Below are 18,876 nucleotides of genomic sequence, written 5' to 3' on the forward strand. Positions count from 1 at the left end.
CTAAAGATCAATGAGTTTCAAGAGTGACTCTGCTCACAATCATTGTCAGGCTTAGTAATAAGATAATGCATTATATTATAAGCAAGGCACTGACAGTTAAATGCACAGTGTGTACGAATAAGTTCCTTAACTTATTCTACCCAGTCCGTGAGCCTGTTCTGTTAATTCTGCAGGCAACAAAAAGTGGCTGTATGTATGTATGTGTATGTATGGCTGCAAGCATTTTTAAAGGCTGTATTGTATACTATTCCTCCCCGACCCTCCCCCCACCCCCACACACCTTTTTTAAAGTGTACCGAGCTATGAAATTCTTACTAATCCAATTTAGAAACTACACTACTGACTAGGCAAATGCCTATTACACAAAGTTCAGAGGATACCAAGCAAATTTCCCTTCATTATAATTTTATTTTTCTGCAGTGGTTGCTCCCTCTACAGGTTTGACTCTATTTCCATAAACCCAGCACTTCGGCAATATTTCTAGAAACCTGCCTGGAGTTACAAAACATTGCTTGGCTGACTGAAATGAAGATGATAAAACTTGCAAGTAATTCAAAAATCTATCAGACACGTCACACTTCTAAGGAGTTTGGCAGTCCGGTGCTTATAACCACAGTATGAGTTTGCAATTGCTTAATATGAGTGGTTGTCCTTTGCTCAGAATTTCAGATCTCTACAGTCACCGTATATCACAGCTAAATACAATTTGCAATATTAATTCCTGAATTGATTTGTTTTTTAATGTAAATAAACTATTTCAGACATTGAAGCATTAATTGAACAAATAAAAGATTATCTTATTGAGCTTAGCCAAGGGTAGCGCATGTCCCAGAGCATAATTTAACACTGAGTAATGCTGTACTTCCCCATGTGAACCAACTATTTATTTGCCAACTCAATTCTGGGCATTATTTTCCCATATGAACTCCCCCAGACCAAGAGCATGCAAAGAAGTCACATCATGTATCTTTCAAAGCGGAGATGCCATCCTCAGTTTGGATGTGCTGGAAGAGGCCATGAAGTAAACAAGTGCTGTCTTTTGTAAAAACCCTTCTCCTTTGCATAGCTCAGTCTCAGTTAACAAAAGGCCCAATCACACCACAATTTAGCCATCTAGGATGAAATCCTGGCCTCACTATCATTTTAAATGAGCCATGATTTCACCCCTGGAGCATTCACTGTTTATTAAAAGGACAGACAATATGAGGTTATGGTTTTCATAATTGTAGGACACGATTCTGTCACACTTCCTCAATGTTAAGTAGTACCTTACTCTGAGACTAGCCCATTCAATCAACGGCACTACTTGTGGAATAAGAGAGCACTCAACAAGAGTAAAGGTGGCACATGATATTTATTTAGGAACAGATTCTTCCAGCCTTACTCGTGTTGAGTGGAAGGTTACTCAGAGTAGTCTCATTTAAATCAAAGGGACTACTCAAGAAGCAAGGTAATACTTAGTGTGAATGCAGATGGCAGAATCTGGCTACAAGTACAAGGAAGAAGTTAAACACCTGCATAGCTGAGGGTAAACAGACTAAGAATCACAGCTGTATTAGTGTAGTCCAATGGAAAACACAAAATTTAGCCCTAATTCTCCAGTGTAATGTGGCTATTTTGTACTCCTCAGAAATCCCAGTGCTGCCCTGAAACTAGCTTCCTTACTCTGCAGTTGAAGGATCCTAAAATTAAATAGAATTGCCATACTGACTCCCAACAACACCCACTCTCCCAGATGTCCATGTAGGGAATGTCCCCAGAGAAAAGAGGGTGTGTCACCCCCTTATCCACCAGATCCTCAGCTGCTGGAATATCCACATGGGGTTGTTGGCTACTGGTATAGATTATGATAGTTTCAAATTGCTCTAATTTATGCTGAGGGACTGGACTCACACGCTCATCTCAAAACTTGCACTACGCGCTCCCTGGCGCTTATCATCAGCATTTTGTAGTATTTCATATACAATAATGCAGTGACCAATTTCACTTTAATAAATACAGTCAGGAAAATAAATACCTGATTTAGCAAATTTAAAAGGAGAGGTACACTTAGTAAGAGCAATATACTTCTATGTGACCAAATCCTGGGGTTCATACTCAGCTCTTACTTGGAATTAGTTTATTGCTAGGTCTTTTTACTAGGCAAACTCATATTTACAGCTGCTGTGCACACCACTACAGGCTCTATGGGCTACACAGCTCCAATGACCATAGCCCCACCACTTCTAAAATCCCGCTCTGTGGCAGAAGAAGCCCACACAAAGTACAGTTTCGTGGAATATAAGGGCACAGATCCTCTGTGCATGTTTCACACATCTGGCTCCACCAACCCACATGGGAAGCATAACTGCAACATCTCCCCTTGCTTATTTGGCTTTCTACTCCCGCAAAGGGCAAAACGCACCTCTTCTGTACCCGCCCCAAAATAACCAAGTTTTGCAACTGTTTTACAAAATAATAAATAAGTTAGCATTGTATCTTGTTTTGAAAAAAAAGAATGCAGTGTTCATTCCATCTTTTTATAAATACTGTTTGCCAGTAAAGTAATTGAGCCCTTAAGATGAAAGGCTAATATCAGCTGTTTTGAGAATTGGTTAGATTTTCTTGTAAGAATGAAGATATAGGCCCTGAATCATGTGAGTCACAGAGTGGACATCTGTTAACTACAGACTATTACTGGTAACAGTCTTGCGTGTACTGCATTTACCAATCTAGTTTCTTATGGATTAGAGTCAGTAATACAAACTTGCTTTTGACTTTTTGGTGCTGCGTATCACAGAAAAGTGCATTGATCATGCAAAGCCCCCCTTAGTAGAAAACAAAGAGGTGTTGATTGAATTTATGCCTACATAACACACTCGTTTACACTTTTAAAATAAGTTTTTCTCTTTAAAACAATTTCCATGTCTTTCCATCTTATTCTCCCACAGAGTGTCCATCAGTATAATATCTATACAATACACTGCACCCACAAATAATTGCAAAATTGTTGAAGAAAAAATAAGAGGCCAAGACTAGGATGAAAATCTGACCTTTATATGTAAAATGTTGTTTTCTTCAATGTAGTTTGTGACAATCTTTATTGGGGATTATGTATAAAGTTTAAAAGAGAAGAGTCACAAAAATTATTCAAGGACTGGAAAAAATGTCTTACAGTGAAAGACTTAAAGAGCTTGATCTATTTACCTTATCAAAAAGAAAACTGAGAAGTTACTTGTTTATGTATATGTACCTTCACAGGGAGAAAATTATAGGTGCTAAAAGGATTTTAATCTAGTTGGAGAAAGGCATAACAGGAGCCAATGGCCAGAAGTTAATGACATTCAAATTCCTAGAAATAAGGCACACATTTTTAAAAGTGAGGGTGATTAACCATTTGGCCAAAATATCAAGGTATGTGGTGGAGTCCCCATTTCTTGAGATCTTCAAATCAAGACTGGATGCTTTTCTAGTAGATTTGCTTAGTCAAAAACAAGTTATTGGGCTCAATACAGGGATGACTGGGTGAAATTCTTGGCTATGGTAATGTAGGTCAGACTAGATCTAATGGTCCCTTCTAGCCTTAATCTATGAAAAATGTATTAAGTTGCTTTAAATAAATTTCTTTGTCAGAGGTTCTGCCTTTCATAGAGAACAAAATGTGTATCTACTGCAGAAGTATTTCAAGTTGCTATAATTCAAAGTGCAGGGACATATTTACACATTTGGTTTTCATATTTATAAGCAAGAAATTCAGATGACAAATACACAGGACTATATTTTCAAAAAGATATGTCTGATTTCTGTGCACTATTACCATGTGTGTGCAAACATGCAGCGTTTATATGCATAATTCAAGTGGATCTTTTAGGAAAAGATACGTATATTATAGTTGGAGCAAACAACAACAGCGATCATTAAGATTGCCTGAGTGTTTCCATTTAAAGGCCGTATTTCAGATACTTTTAACCTTCACCTTTTGGTCTGAAATTTTCTGAGTCTGACCTCAGTTGAAGGATTATATTTTAGGAAAGTTTGAGAAAAATGGTTCTGCCATTTTTGAGTACAATAATAGTGAAAAATATACACAGCTCTTAATAGCTCTAATGAACCCTCAGGGAGTGACACAACTTGGAAACTTGGCAGTTGTAGTAAGTAACTTAATCCCTCCCCGCATTCTCACTGTTCTGTTGGCACTATCTGTGTATGTAAGAAAACCCCAGGTCATTAAAAAATGCAGGTGTGTCTGGAATGAGGTAGGGCTCCCTTATTGCATAGATTCTTAGAAAGTATGCACGAAAATGAGGCAGGACTCATATGGGGATGTGGAAGGGCCAGTGCAAGGAAGACTGTGCGAACTTCCTGCACAGCAGCAAAACATGGACAAGTTTGATTTTCCTTGTTTACACAGAGATTTTATGTTTTTCACAATGCCAAGATCATCAGTGATAATGCACAAAATGTACGTGTGCACACGTGGAAATAATGCTGAAAAAAAATCAGGCCTAAAAATATAAAAATCCTGATAAGTTCGTAGGTCCAGGCAAGGAAAAGTATCACTTACACTGCATCATTATTAGTTTTTTTCCCCTAAAAATGAATATGTTTAATCACTTCTAAAAAATGTAACCCCAGGTTCATACTTGATATCCATCCACTATGAGTGCCGGATTTCTGGTGGGCAATTTCTCAGAATGCATATTTTTCCTAGCAGGAGAGCTACACTCTCAATCACTAGGTTCAGGCTGCACTATCAGTGTGTTCTGTGGAAAAACCTCTAAACATATGGGTTGCAAAAGTTGTTATTATTGGAATCCAGTCATGTGTAGCAACACCTGTCTTATTTGGCAGGGCTTTTGTCAAGTTTTCTGGCACAAATGCTACAATAATGAGATTTCTAATAGCCACTGGTATTGACATGCTTAGGGTAATTCTGCACATAGAAGTTTCAAATTTCAAGAAGTTTCACATTTAACAACTATTTTAAGTCAATAGAACTGATCTAATACACATGTGCATGTTTGCTGCTGGCTCAGTGGCATGGCAGCTTGCCAGCTTTGCTGTCAGCTAGGATAGTGGGAAAAGAACTGTGGAAACTAAATACACTTTAAGGGCAGACCTATTCAGTTGTTCAGAGGAAGTGCCAGCTCCAGTATCATGTTAGTGCTTAAGAACCAATGACTGAGCCATGGCAACAGCCCAAAGTGAACTATTCAACTGCTATTTTAGCAGGGCAAGCAGCACAATTTTTGGGGGAAATGTTCAGCATGATGTGCAGGTATTCTGCTTTGCAACTCTCATTAATGTTAAGAGGAGCCATCCTGATAAATCCCAACACTTCATATTGAAAATTTGCTCTCAATGTGTGCTTTGAGAAGCAATGAGGGGAGAAGAGGACTTCAAAGCAGAACGGTGAGAAAATTCAATATCTGAAAAAGTAATTGCAGAAACTTTACAAAAGTTCAATAAAGTGACTGTAAATCCCAGATTATGGCACCACAAGTAAAATATTTTCACAGTTAAGAAGTAAAAGTAGTAAGATAGTAGTAGGATATGGAATATAAAAGGAAAAAAAGTAAATTAATATGTTCCAACAGAGGCTATAAACTAATACTCCATGTCCTAAGGCTCACATGGAAAGGACAACTGAGATGAGATTATTTTAAAATGATCTTTTTCATATTTTCTTTTTCAATACCCTTCTAGCAATCTCAGTGCTTGTGTTGTTGATTGCTATGACACTACCACCTATTTGATATGGGATGGGAAGAAAAGTTCCAGTCCAGTTTGAAAATAAGGTGAAAGTGCAATTTAGTGAGGACTTAGTGTACTGTTTTTACTAAACAGATGGGCAAACACAATAGCAGCAGCAAAAGTGTACAGTTTCCATCACACACTGGTAGGAGATTAATTCAAATTCTGTAACCATGACAAAGTTACACAGTCTGAGAGTGGTCTGAGTAAACTGAATGGAAAGGGAAATACACTGTACCTAAGCAAGTTCCATTTGAAATGGAATTTTACCTACTAGTGCCATTACAATTATCTGCTAAGGTTAAGGCTCTGACCCTGTTTTCAACATGTACTCATATAATCCAGAAAAATTCACAATGGCATGAACTGTGTCATATAGGCTCACAGTTCAGGAATATTTTGTTTGTGAAAATAGCAGGCTCTGAAATAAATGGGCAGAAAGTTCAGAAAGGCCTAAGTAGGTGCAGGAGAATCTTCTTTATCCAGGTGGGAATTCAAATAAAGGCCTGAGGCAGCAAGAGAAGTCACAGAAGTGAACTTTTTTTCCAAAAAAACCCAAGCACTTTAATCCTCCATCCTACACCAAGCTGAAGAAGCCATGTTTGGTACAGAGGAGCTAGTGATACAGCTATAAATAAATAAATATGGAGATATACCTATCTCATAGAGCTGGAAGGGTCCCTGAAGAGTCATCAAGTCTGGCCCCCTGCCTTCACTAGCAGGACCAAGTACTGATTTTGCCCCAGATCCCTAAGTGGGCCCCTCAAGGATTGAACTCACAAGCTTGGATTTAGCAGGCCAATGCTCAAACCACTGAGCTATCCCTCCCCCCAAGGTGCCATGAGGAATCCTATATCCCAAGCTGTGGATCTGCAGGATAGCTGGATGGCTGATCTGCAGGATAGCTGATATGAAGCTGCTCTTGCAGCCTAGAGGCTGTAATAATCCCTTTTGATACTGTTCCAGCCTGTGCTGCACCCTCTGAAAACAGCAGATGATGAAACCACAGGTTGTCTTGGACCTTTTGGCCCTGCTTTGCTTCTTGCCTAACATCCCTAAAACCCATTCCACAGGGACATGTAACAGCCCCAGTGAAACTGAGTTCTGCTGCCCAATGGGTGTGTGAACCATGTATCTTGGCTCCCCACAACACATTGATTTGGCTGTGTCTCAGACTAAGTACAAAGAAGGAGTGTCTAGATTCTGCACTGACAGGGCTAGCTCCAGCTTTTTTGCCGCCCCAAGCTGTGAAGCGGGAAACAAAACAAAACAAACAAAAAGATAAAGCCGTGATCGGCAGCAGCTCTACCGCGCCGCTTCATTCTTTGGTGGCAATTCAACAGTAGGTCCTTCACTCCCAGAGGGACTGAGGGACCCGCCGACGAATTGCCGCAGAAGACCTGGATGTGCCGCCCCTTTCCATTGGCCGCCTCAAGCACCTGCTTCCTTTGCGGGTGCCTGGAGCCGGCCCTGTGCACTGAGTAGAAAACACATTCCATGGCCTTCTTCCATCCAAAATGACTGCTTTAATAATTCACTTATCACCATCATCATCTTATCTTTTGTTACTAATTACAATACAAGCATGGACACAGATACACAAATCATTAGTATATATCTTGACAAGAATACAATGAAGAAATATGTTTGTTAATTTAACAAGCCGCTGAGGTTTAGCCTCTTTGACTGGTATACTTCTTTTAGCAGTCAGTAAGCTGATGTCTTGAAAGTCACTGCATTCCAGCTTGCACTGTTGTCGCAATAACTTTCTCCTTTCTCTTATCACAAACAGTATTTGATACAGAGATATAACTAACAATGGTAATAACTGCAGCTCAATCCGGGTTGATGGTGACCTATGTTGTTACTACCTGATGGCTGTTTGATTGTTTTTGTGAAATGAGTTGATTGGTCTCAGTCCAGTTCCTGGCAGGTGCTGACTTTCCCAAAACACCTCCAGAACTGGCAGTAATGGGCACTCTTGTTAAAAGTCTTCATAGAGAAGCTGAGTATATATGGAGACAAAATTTACCTTCCACCCCACATGTGGTGCCATAAGGTCAGAGATGTAACACATTGGAAGGGAGGTGGGAGAGAGAATATTGCACTGCTCCTGCTTCTGCTGCATCCACCATGGGGAAGACGACGACTTTAAACTTCAAGGTTGGCAATAACTGGCTAGATGCATTTCACTAGGGCTAAATTAATTACAGACTGCCACAAAAAGGGGAATGAGGAGTGTTATAGAGTCATGAAGATACACGTGTGCCTTATTGAGTAACTGTGATCTTTTATTGTTACCCCTGTGCTTCCTCTCTCTTTCCCTCCCTTTTCCATTTATGAGCCTCACTTATATTGTGAGAAATTTAGATTGTGGGCCCTTTTGGGTGGGGACCGGGATTTTTCTTGTATTTGTGAGGCTCCTACTGCAAATTTGAATGTTGTATCATTAATAGCTAGGGCCCCATGTCTGTCATAGATGTTGCAGAAGTCACGGATCCCTGGGGTCGCCGGAGCAGCTGCTGCTCAGGCAGCCCCCTGCAGCGGTCCCAGGGTGTCTGGCTGGAGCAGCCGCGGTCGGCGGCCCCCAACAGCTGGTGCCGCTGGCCCTTGGCGCCCCTCCTCCCCAGCAGAAGCCCCCCTCACAAGATTTAGTCAGAGATATTTATGGCTATATGACTTTTACTATAGAGTCATATAGGTCACGGGACATGAATTTTTGTTTATTGTCTATGACCTGTACATGACTTTTACTAAAAATACCCATGATTAAATCGTAGTCTTATTAATAGCAAATAACACCATAACTTTATAAAACTTTTTAGAGAATTAACATCTCATAGGAAATACTTACATTTAATGCTGGTTAACCTGCTTTTTGGCACTGAACAGTCTACGGCTGCTGAAAACGATAAAAAAAAATAGAAGTGAGTTATACAAGATCCTATTCTTAATATTTGCTATGGTTAGACCAATATATTACCAAAATATCACTAAACAAAGACTTGTTTAATTAAAGGCTAACAGTTTAGCTAATTATGTATACAGTACCCTGTCTCTGAGAATGGCTGGAAGAAGGTGGAAAAGTGTAATGCATCTAGTGTTGTGATAATATATCATGAGAGAGGAATTTCTTCCTGACCTTAACTAGGTCCTGATCCTATAAACACGTGTGTGTTTAACTTTAAGCATGTGAGTAATCCCACTGATTTCAATAGGACTACTCAGGTGCTTAAAGTTAAGTATGAGTTAGTCTACATTTTAGTCATGGCTTTTTATAATACAAGTCCTGGACAGGTCATGGACAAAAAACAAAAAGTCACATCCCCGTGACCTGTCCATGACTTTTACCAAAAATATCTGTGACTAAATCTTACAAACTTCCCCAGCTGCTGGGATGGCCCTGGGGTCAGCTGCACCAATGCTGCAAAATTCATGGAGGTCATGGAAAGTCATGGAAGCCGTGACTTCCCATGACCTCCATGAATGATTCGCAGCCTTAAGTATGAGCATTAATATTTGCAGGATTGGGACCAGTTTATGCCATGAAGCATGGGAATAGGCTGTGAAATTTAAAACAAACAACACACGAAAAAATCTACCTTTTTTTAATAGTATGCACACAAAATATTTAATAATTTCCCAATGACCCTTGGGTCACTGCCCCAGATCCAGCACATTATATTCTATTATTTGACTTAAAATAAAAGTTAGGCAGAGCTTTGTAACCTAATTTTTTTCACTTGATTCTTTAATGAAAGGTTGACTATAAACACTGCATAAGGACAGCATCACAAGTTTCTAAACTTCAGTAATATTCAACCTTTGGGCAAAGTTTTGCCATAATTAAGCAAAATGTACTAAGTTTTGCACTAAATTTATACAAAAAATGAATTAGCTGTTCTATGTAATTGAAATGGAAAAGGTATTGCTTCAGAAGGCTGTAATGGCTGGTATGAAATCTGAATTGTGCTTTGGTGCAAAAAATTTCCAAATACAATACAAGACAGAGACAGTTGGGAATTAACCTCTCCAAACTGGAATAAGAAATTAAAATGAAAAGGTTGTGCATGTGAAATCTGTGAAGCAGTCTGCATAAATGTCTGAGAACTGCAACTCCTCAGATCATATCTGGAGCAGGTTGCTTGTGATAGTCAAAGTTAAAAAACATTTGGACAGAAATATGCATTTCAGTTAATATGGAAGTTAGAATGGTGCAACTACTGTTTCACCCTATTGCCATATATTATGGGGGGCAAGAACTCACAGTAGCAGATAAGAAGCAGATAGAAACTTTTCATATCAGATACTGGGATCATATGGATAGTGAGAATAAGTGCATATTAAAGAAATGTGATTGATTCTAGTATATTTCTGACAAATATGAATCAGGAGAGGAGAGTGTATTTGGAAGCATGCTGCAGCTGCAAGAATGAATTTCTTGGCAGAGATCCAAAGAAAAGCAAACGCTATAGCTAAACAACATCAACGTATAGACTGACAATATATTGGCACAGACAAGCCAAAGAGTCAGTACTCTTCCTCCCATCACAATTTTAGAAAAATAAAATTGTAAATGAAGCACACACTGGAGCCTCTGATTCACCTTTTGGTGCTTCCTCTGTGCCTAACAAAGAGTTATTGGCATTATCTTCTTATTCATACTCTGAGTCTGAATTTTAGTGACTATTAATAACTGAAGATTAGCAGTATCATTAGCCTGATTTCCTTTGACTATCATCCCACAACAAGCAAAAATGGATGAGGCAACAAAGAGGATAAAGTGTTGGATTCTTAGTTCATAAGGAACCAATATAAAACTGCACTGTTATGAAGAGGCAGTGGTTGACTAGCTTTCCCTTATAAGCTCAATTTTATCACAGCTACCTTATCTTCACTCAAAATAAAACAATCTCCCTGATCCTTCTCATGAGTGCTCATTCTTCTGCCACAGAAAATTAAGGTGTGCATGGAACCTTTACTCTGAAGTTCCAGACTTCCTAACATTTGCTTTGTGAAAACATTACTCTAAAGTTTGAATTTACTTCTCTGTAAAGAACAATGAACATTAATATTACTTTATGAATAACAAAGATTAATAATAGCTTATAATAATTTACCAACATTTGGGGAAATTTTTCAAAGTGCTAAACACTCACATTTTCCACTGACTGCAATGAGAACCCCTGTGTTTAGCACCTTTGAAAATCAGGCCTTTTTGGGGTTTTTTTTGTTTGTTTTTAAAAGATGAAATGCTCTACATTTATTCTGATGTAACTAATCTGTGTTTACTGCCACAAATCTATCCTAATGAAGGTTTTTTTGTTTTTGTTTGCTCTATGCAATTTACTTAGCATCAGCAACAAAACAGAGTGAAATGAAGGGAAATCAAAGACAGACTCACAGCACTAAACATCACCCGAATAAATAATAAAACAAGATGTTAATGTGAGAAAAACAAGCACACACAAAATTACTGGATGACTTTTCATATTTATTATTAGTGGGAAGCAGCCAACTGACATCAGCAAGGAACTGAACCAGCAAAAACAAAACTTTCTACAACTCAATTCCTGTTACAGGTCTATTCTAATGCAAAGTGAAGGAAGGAGCTAAAACTGGGTATAGAAGTTTCATGTCTGGACATTTTTACCTTTGGCTGAAAGGATTTTGTTATAATGAACAGCCATGTGATCCCTGATCAGGTACTGGTTATTTAGTCTCCGGGAGGAGTCAATGCAAAAAGCTATAAAATTAAACACATTTTAATGTTATAAAAAGTAGTGTAAAGATAGTTATTAATTAATTACAGTTCAAACCCAACACAGTTCCAAACAAGAGCTGCAAAGATGGCAGGCGGTGTTACATAATGGAGGCCACAAGAACCAGAGCATGGGGCTGCCCTTGCCTTTGTCCTCCCAACTTCACAAGCGACGTGCCCTAGGGGACACTTTTCTTTCCTAACAACTTCAGAATCATGGTACTTCTGGGAACGGGTACCGAGGCTTTCACTCACGCTTCGTTCTAGGATGTCATTTCTCCCTGCTACCTTTTCTCCTTTCTCTGCAGTGTTGGTTTGCATTACAACCCCAGATCCAGTGGCTAAGCACTCTCATTCCATCTTCTACAAGATCATACTGCATCTCTAAACCAAACTGCAATTTGGTGGTCATCAAAGTGTGCTAATGCTCCCTCCCCTCTCTTTAAAACTGAATAGTGTATGTCTGACAGCCTCAAATCCAGGTGTTCTACCCATGAATCCCAGGCACTTTGTCTCTCCCATATTAATGGGCTGGTTTGGTAGCATTTTCATAGTTAAAATGCTGAGTTGATAAAGTCCCAGTTTTCCATCACTTCCACCGCATTCATTCAACCCCAAACTTTTAAAAACTTTTATTCCAAACCAGTAACAGAATATATGTTTAAATTTCATCAGTATAAATAAATACATTTAAAAACAATACTCAGTTAGTTGTCCCTCCTCTCCATTTACCTGCCAGCCCCCAAGGTGAGGCTCTGCAGGAAAATGTTATTCACATTGTTAGAAGGTTTAGTGATATTACCAACTGTTACATGGGAAACAGAGATTCCTAAACTCAGGACATTGTGGATAAGGGCCTGATGCTGTGAAATGTTGACATTAGTGAGAGTTCAGCACACTCAGCACCTTACAGGATCAGATTTGTCCCATAGAGTCCTAAACCATTTTCAATCATTTATTTTTATTTAAACATAATCTTTGTCATTCATGTTTAAAATATCTTAGGACACAAAAATTTAAGCTTGGACAGAGTTCAAGAAGTCCCTATAAATATAGGCACTGTTTTAGCAGGGCATTTAAACACATGCTTAAGTGGTCTACAGAACAGAGGGGACTACTCACAATCTTAAAGTTATACATATGCTTAAGTGCTCTGCTCAATGGGAACCATAGCTTCTTCATCACCTGAATGGAAACAAGCTCAGTATCATATTAGAATACATATTATTCATTCTATTTGAGCCATTACCTCATAAGAAATAACACTTAAAGGTAGTATTTTTACCTTTTTAGCTGTAATTTTATGTATTCTAGCCAGCAAAAGCACCAAGATACATAAAACCCAATGTGAAAAGACCAAATGTTCTTTCAGTAAAGCGTATTTGTATATTACTATTATTAAAACCTCAGTAAAAGTTTAAGTCAAAGGTTTTAATGATATAAAAAAATTTTTAAATCATAAAATGAACATGTCCATACAAAGCAACCATGACAACCCTTTTATCTAATCATACATATTACTTACCATTACTCTGAGTACTTAAATGTCCTTTAAATGGGCTTGCTGGACCATATCTGGGAATGGCTGGGTATTCGCTCACTTAAAACAAAGATGTCAAGAAATTAGAAGGAAATACATATTTTGACAAATAGGATAAAGCAGAACATGTTTCTTTAAAGCTGCGAAGGTCTGTTTAAATCAGTTATTATGAGAAATTTGAATCTGTGGCAGCCAGTCAGATTACTGGAAGGGTGGACTTTATTTAATGTTATAACATGAACATCATTACAGTTCAATGAGCTTCACATATTACCTAAATACCAAAGTATGATTGTAGACAGACAGCGTGGTGAGGTAATTTCTTTTATTGGACCAACTTTGGTTGGTTAGAGAGAGACAAGCTTTCTAGATTACACAGAGCTCTTCTTCAGGTCTGGGAAAGGTACTCAGAGTGTCACAGCTAAATACAAGGTGGCACAGATTGTTTAGCATAGAGAATGGTCCCTTCAAAGGAATGTTCCTTTGAAATATGTTAATTACTTATGCTAAACAATATGTGCCACCTTCAGTTTAGCTGTGACACTCTGAGTCTGTTTTCCAGACCTGGGGAAGAGCCTGTGTAAGCTTGAAAGTTTGTCTCTCTCACCAATAGAAGCTGGCCCAATAGAAGATATTACCTCACCCACCTTGTCTCTCTAATATCGTGGGACTGACACAGCTACAACAACACTGCATACAAAGTATGACTGTGATGTTTTCATAGATTCATAGAGTTTAAAGCCAGAATGAATCATTAGATCACCTAGTCTGATCTCCTGTATATCACAGTCCATTAAATTTCACTCAGTTATCCCGTACAGGGCCCAATAAAAACTTGTGTTTGGCTAAAATATAACTTCTTTTAATGTTTTATTGTAAGGATTTTAAATCCATTACATCAAATGACTGATGTACGTATAATCTTTTCTGATGATAGATGCTGATGTAATTTACCTTCATGCCCATAATTTACACGGCTAAATTCTGAACACTTTAAGGAAACAATCTGTGCTTTCTCCTCCAATAAGAAACCATCTTAGCAACAAAAGGAGTTTGTTTCGAAGTATGCTGTATAAAGATAACCTGATATTGCACTGCCTGAGGTCATTTAAAAAAATAATCATTCAACTTCCCAACAGTTTGATGGACTAGCAGAGATTCCATTTAATATCTTTAGATCTAAAACATTCACAGAGCAGCTATTCTATGACAAATGTTAATGCAACAACTCACCCTAGTACCAGTCATTTGGCATAATAGGAGAATAAGCATCATAGAATCAACATATTCTGCTCAGAAAATAAATGTCTTAATATTAAATGCAGCAGCTGTTGTTCACTGGTCAATATTTTATCCTGTTGACAGTATGATTTTCAAAAGTGCTCAGCAGACTGAGTGCAACTGAAAATCCCAGCTATTGTATCTTATGTAAATTAGGATCTTAAAAATCACCACCTGATTTCAGAGAAACTCCACATTTCTGAAGCAATTTTTAAAAGGAAATATTGATTATTATGAGCAATAACATGCTCTGAGCCTTCACTCTATGTGGCTAACCTCAAGAATTTAAAATATAAAACAAAGAAAAAGAAAAAATCCACAAGACTCTTCTAAAACAAGATTTCTTTCTTGAAGTTAAAGTACCATACCTACTCCACTTACTATTGACTATAATAATTTGCAGCCAATTTCAAGGAACATATGATCATTGTCAAGGGCTGAACTAGCCCATTCTCTCTCACCTGTAGATGTTAAGAGAGCCTGAAATGATCTTGTGACTGATTGCCTTACAACTGATACACCACTGTGTGCAAGTAAAAACACATGACAAGGTGCATGGTCATAAGCAGATGTAAACACACCTCAGGTGCTCTGTGAGGTAAGAGGCTGAAAGTAACCAATAAGTGTGGTTATCTAATACACTGGACTTGGACTCTTCAGTCTCCGGTACAACTACACTCCATGAAATACACTATGCTTTTTACTATATTAATTTTTAAAAAATTAAGATATTTGAAAAATTGTGGAGAAAAGAAAGATGTCTTTATTTTGAGATACATAGTATTTTTTTAAATTAAATTTAAAAAATATGGGTTTTTTTAAATCCCCTAATTCAAGGTCCTTCACATTAGAAGTAGGGATGTAACTTTTACTATTCAGGTCAACACCAAAAACTAGCCATCCTTTTCTTCATCTGCATCTTTTTTCCCATTCTTCATTACTGCTTCTATCCCTTCTTGTTTCCTGGTTGCTTCTCTTTAACTCCCCTCCTATTCTCTGATTGCGTACCCTTCCTTCCCAGTCCAAATCCCTCACTGCTTCCCTTCCCATCACCTCTGCTCCATGTACAAACAGAGAAACAAAGTGAAACTGATAAAATAGAGCAGCTCTCTGGTTATGGCCCCAATCCTGAAAAAACTTACATATCTCCTTAACTTTAACCAGATGAGTAATCTAATTACATGCTTAAAGTTAAGCACTTGGGAGCATGTTTACAGAATTGAGGGCTATATTTGTTGCTTCTGGCACATGGAATATAACAGTAAAGAAGGTATGGGGAACAAGATAAAATTGGTTTGCATTTGATGATTTCTAAAAACTAGCTATAAACTATAGGACCCTTTTGGCTTTTATAGGCTGTAGTATTTTAAAGCACTGTTAATAAAAATCAAAATAGATGGGGAAATCTTAAGACATTCTTCTTTTGGATGGGTGTAATGATTTCAATGAGAGCAAAGTAGTAAATTTCTTTCTGTGTAGTTACATTAAATACACCTCTACCCTGATATAACACAACCAGATATAACACAAATTCGGCTATAACGCGGTAAAGCAGCGCTCCGGGGGGGGGGAGGGGGGAGGCTGCATATAACGTGGTTTCACCTATAACGCGGTAGGATTTTTTGGCTCCCGAGGACAGCGTTATATTGGGGTAGAGGTGTACTATAGATCCTGAATAGATAGTCAAAGCCACTGTCACATGGAATCTTCTTTTATAATATAACAGCATTTCCAAACCTGGGATGTCTTAACGCTCAGTGAATGTACAGTTCCATTATACAAGCTCTTTAATGGGCTTTTTACTGTATTCCAAATGTAGGCATATTACATTTTACAGAAACAAAGCACAAATGCTATAGAAATCTTCTGACTATTCACCAGAAGCTCTGAATAGAAAAGGGAAGGAGCTATCAAGTCCATTAGCTTAAAGCATCTATCTATTTTTTGGATGTACTGCAAAAGCTATTACTCTTGAAAAGGACAGGATATATCTGTTGCTAATTTCCACATGCAACTAAATAATTTGAGAGGCACATTGTGATCTGGGTTACTACATATTCACATCCTGAATGTCTATTATACACACAGATTATTTGACCCTACAAGAAATAAAATGGGCCACATCCAGGCTGTTGCCAGATCCTATCTGTTCTTCATTTAAAATATCTTGAAAATCTGTCCTTTCTCCTGCACTTAGATCACTATCTCTTGGCCCTACCTTAGTCAATTATCTACTTGACTACTGCAACTCCTTCTCCCTGGCTTCCCTGCCTCTCCTCCAGTACATATCAAATGCCACTAGTAAAGTCATCTCTCTTGATCAGTGATCAAATCAGCTTAACCCCTTAAATGAATTCCTCCGTTGACTTCCTCTCACCTTTCATACCAGGTTCAAATTTCTCAGCCTCACCAGCGAGGCTCTTTACATTTACATTCCTGCTTTCATCTCTGCTCTTGTATATTTCTAAACATTGCCCCTCTGACTTCACTGAAGCCTCCTGACTAGTTATCACCTTTGGTTGTGTATACACTAGAATTTATTCATTTACATTATAGCCATCTGTAAAAGCAGCACATTATATCACCAGCAGATGGCACACTGTTCAACTGTAACAAGTGAAATATTTGGTGTTACTGTACCAACCTTTTACTATTAATACATGTAATTTGTAAAAAACAAAACAATGATCTAAATCATCCGTTTACCACAGGAAAACCCAAAAGACAGAGCCAAGAGGGAGATATCTTGCAGAGTTTCCTCTGAATCTTTCTCCTCAGGAGGAGCAGGGTCTGCCCCCAAACTACACAGACCTCAGGAAATTAGCTGAAGACACAAAGCCATCTAATAACAGGCCCTATCATTCCCCCATAGACTCAGGAAGACAACATTATGTCAGTTTACACTCAGTTCATATTTCAAGGTTATCTTCACAACGATAGACTAGAAATTAAAATGTAAGGCTTATATTTGGGAGCACAGGGGGCAGATTCTTCAGGAAATTACATGGCTATAGAATATACATAAGCTTGACAATAGAGATGTTTTCTAGGGGATTTGGATAGTCGGGGGGGAGGGGTAAGGATGACTTGTTCTGGGAAGATGGAAAGGGGGAATAAAGGTAATAAGACTTGTACCTATCACTTCAAACAATATAAATGCATTCTGTCTACTGTAAGAGAGATATAGTGGGTGAGGTAATATCTTTTATTGGAAGGACCAACTTCTATTGGTGAAAGAGATGAGCTTTTGAGCCATATAGAACTCTTCTTCAGGTCTGGGAAAGGTACTCCAAGCTTCATAGCTAAGTGCAAGGTGAAACAGATTGTTAAGTATAAAAGTAGTCAGCACATACTCTAAGGCAATGTTTCCCAAACTTGGGATGCCGCTTGTATAGGGAAAGCCCCTGGTGGGCCGGGCTGGTTTGTTTACCTGCCCCGTCTGCAGGTCCGGCCGATCGCGGCTCCCACTGGCCGTGGTTCGCTGCTCCAGGCCAATGGGAGCTGCTGGAAGTGGCAGCCAGTACGTCCCTTGGCCCACGCCGCTTCCAGCAGCTCCCATTGGCCTGGAGCAGCGAACTGCGACCAGTGGGAGCCGCGATCGGCCAGACCTGCAGACGGGGCAGGTAAACAAACCAGCCTAGCCTGCCAGGGGCTTTCCCTACACAAGTGGCGTCCCAAGTTTGGGAAACACTGTTCTAAGGGATCATTCAAGATAGAGTAACTGGCTAACACCTCTGCACTCATAGGACAAAAAAGATGGGGTTAGAGTGTTATAGATTGTTATAATAATCCAGTGTCTCTGTTTTATACAACTACACTGCATACAACAATGGAAGATATCGAATTTAGGTGTTTGAAGATACAACTACTTCTGTCTACTGTTGTAAGTCTGCTTTGTCTATTTAGGACCTGATCCATTACCCATTTATGTCTGTGGGAGTCTTTCCAATGACAGTCCTTCCCCTGACTTCAATGAATTTTGGATTAGGCTCTCAAATTGTAAATTCTCTGGGGAAATAATCATGTTTGTACACTGCCCAGAACAACGGGTTCCCAGTCCTGATTGGGGACTTTTAATACAAACATCAATATAAATAATAATAAAATTTCTGATTACAAATGAACCTTTACTACCTGTGCTTTTCTTTCCTTGTAAAAATAAATGATTCCATTGTAAACACCCTTTGACCACAGTTTTAAACTTTTTGTTAACACATATGTAGAACTGAACTGGGAACTGTACAAACCAGTTTTAGCTTTATTTAAGAAATTAGTCAGATTTAAATGTGTCATTTCAGAAAATGAACTTTTCCTGCCAATAAGTACGTGGATATATATATCTGATACCTAATGCAAATAACTGCAGTAGGAAGCCACATGTTTATTCAAATTTCAGAGATATTGCATTGTCCACCCTAGGTAATTTACACAAGAGTTTTGTCATATATACAGCTTCTCAAGGTACAGAATGTAAACAAAATTACATAAGAAACATCAAAAATCAATTAGGTCCTTTAGTACATTGTCAATGCTTGTAATTGCTTCCTTTTGTGGGCTTTGC

The 18,876-nt window shown here is 38.5% G+C and overlaps 1 protein-coding gene across 8 annotated transcripts in view; it reads right to left on the reverse strand.

Moving 5' to 3' along the window:
- The window catches only part of SPATA7 (spermatogenesis associated 7), a 69,692-nt gene that overhangs the window by 39,092 nt on the left and 11,724 nt on the right, over positions 1–18,876 (reverse strand). For 2 of the 8 annotated variants that reach the window (XM_045017202.1, XM_045017200.1), the window contains exons 2-4: positions 13,020–13,094; positions 11,387–11,479; positions 8,588–8,635 (exon numbers count right to left, since the gene is read on the reverse strand). In XM_045017202.1, the coding sequence (XP_044873137.1) occupies positions 8,588–8,635; positions 11,387–11,479; positions 13,020–13,094 (216 nt within the window). Of the gene's footprint in view, positions 1–8,587; positions 8,636–11,386; positions 11,480–12,616; positions 12,680–13,019; positions 13,095–14,696; positions 14,802–18,876 lie in introns of those variants that run through there. The other 6 variants (XM_045017201.1, XM_045017206.1, XM_045017204.1 and 3 more) reach the window with 6 other exon arrangements.

This window comes from Mauremys mutica, chromosome 4, assembly GCF_020497125.1.
Source record: "Mauremys mutica isolate MM-2020 ecotype Southern chromosome 4, ASM2049712v1, whole genome shotgun sequence".
Lineage (NCBI taxonomy): Eukaryota > Metazoa > Chordata > Testudines > Geoemydidae > Mauremys > Mauremys mutica.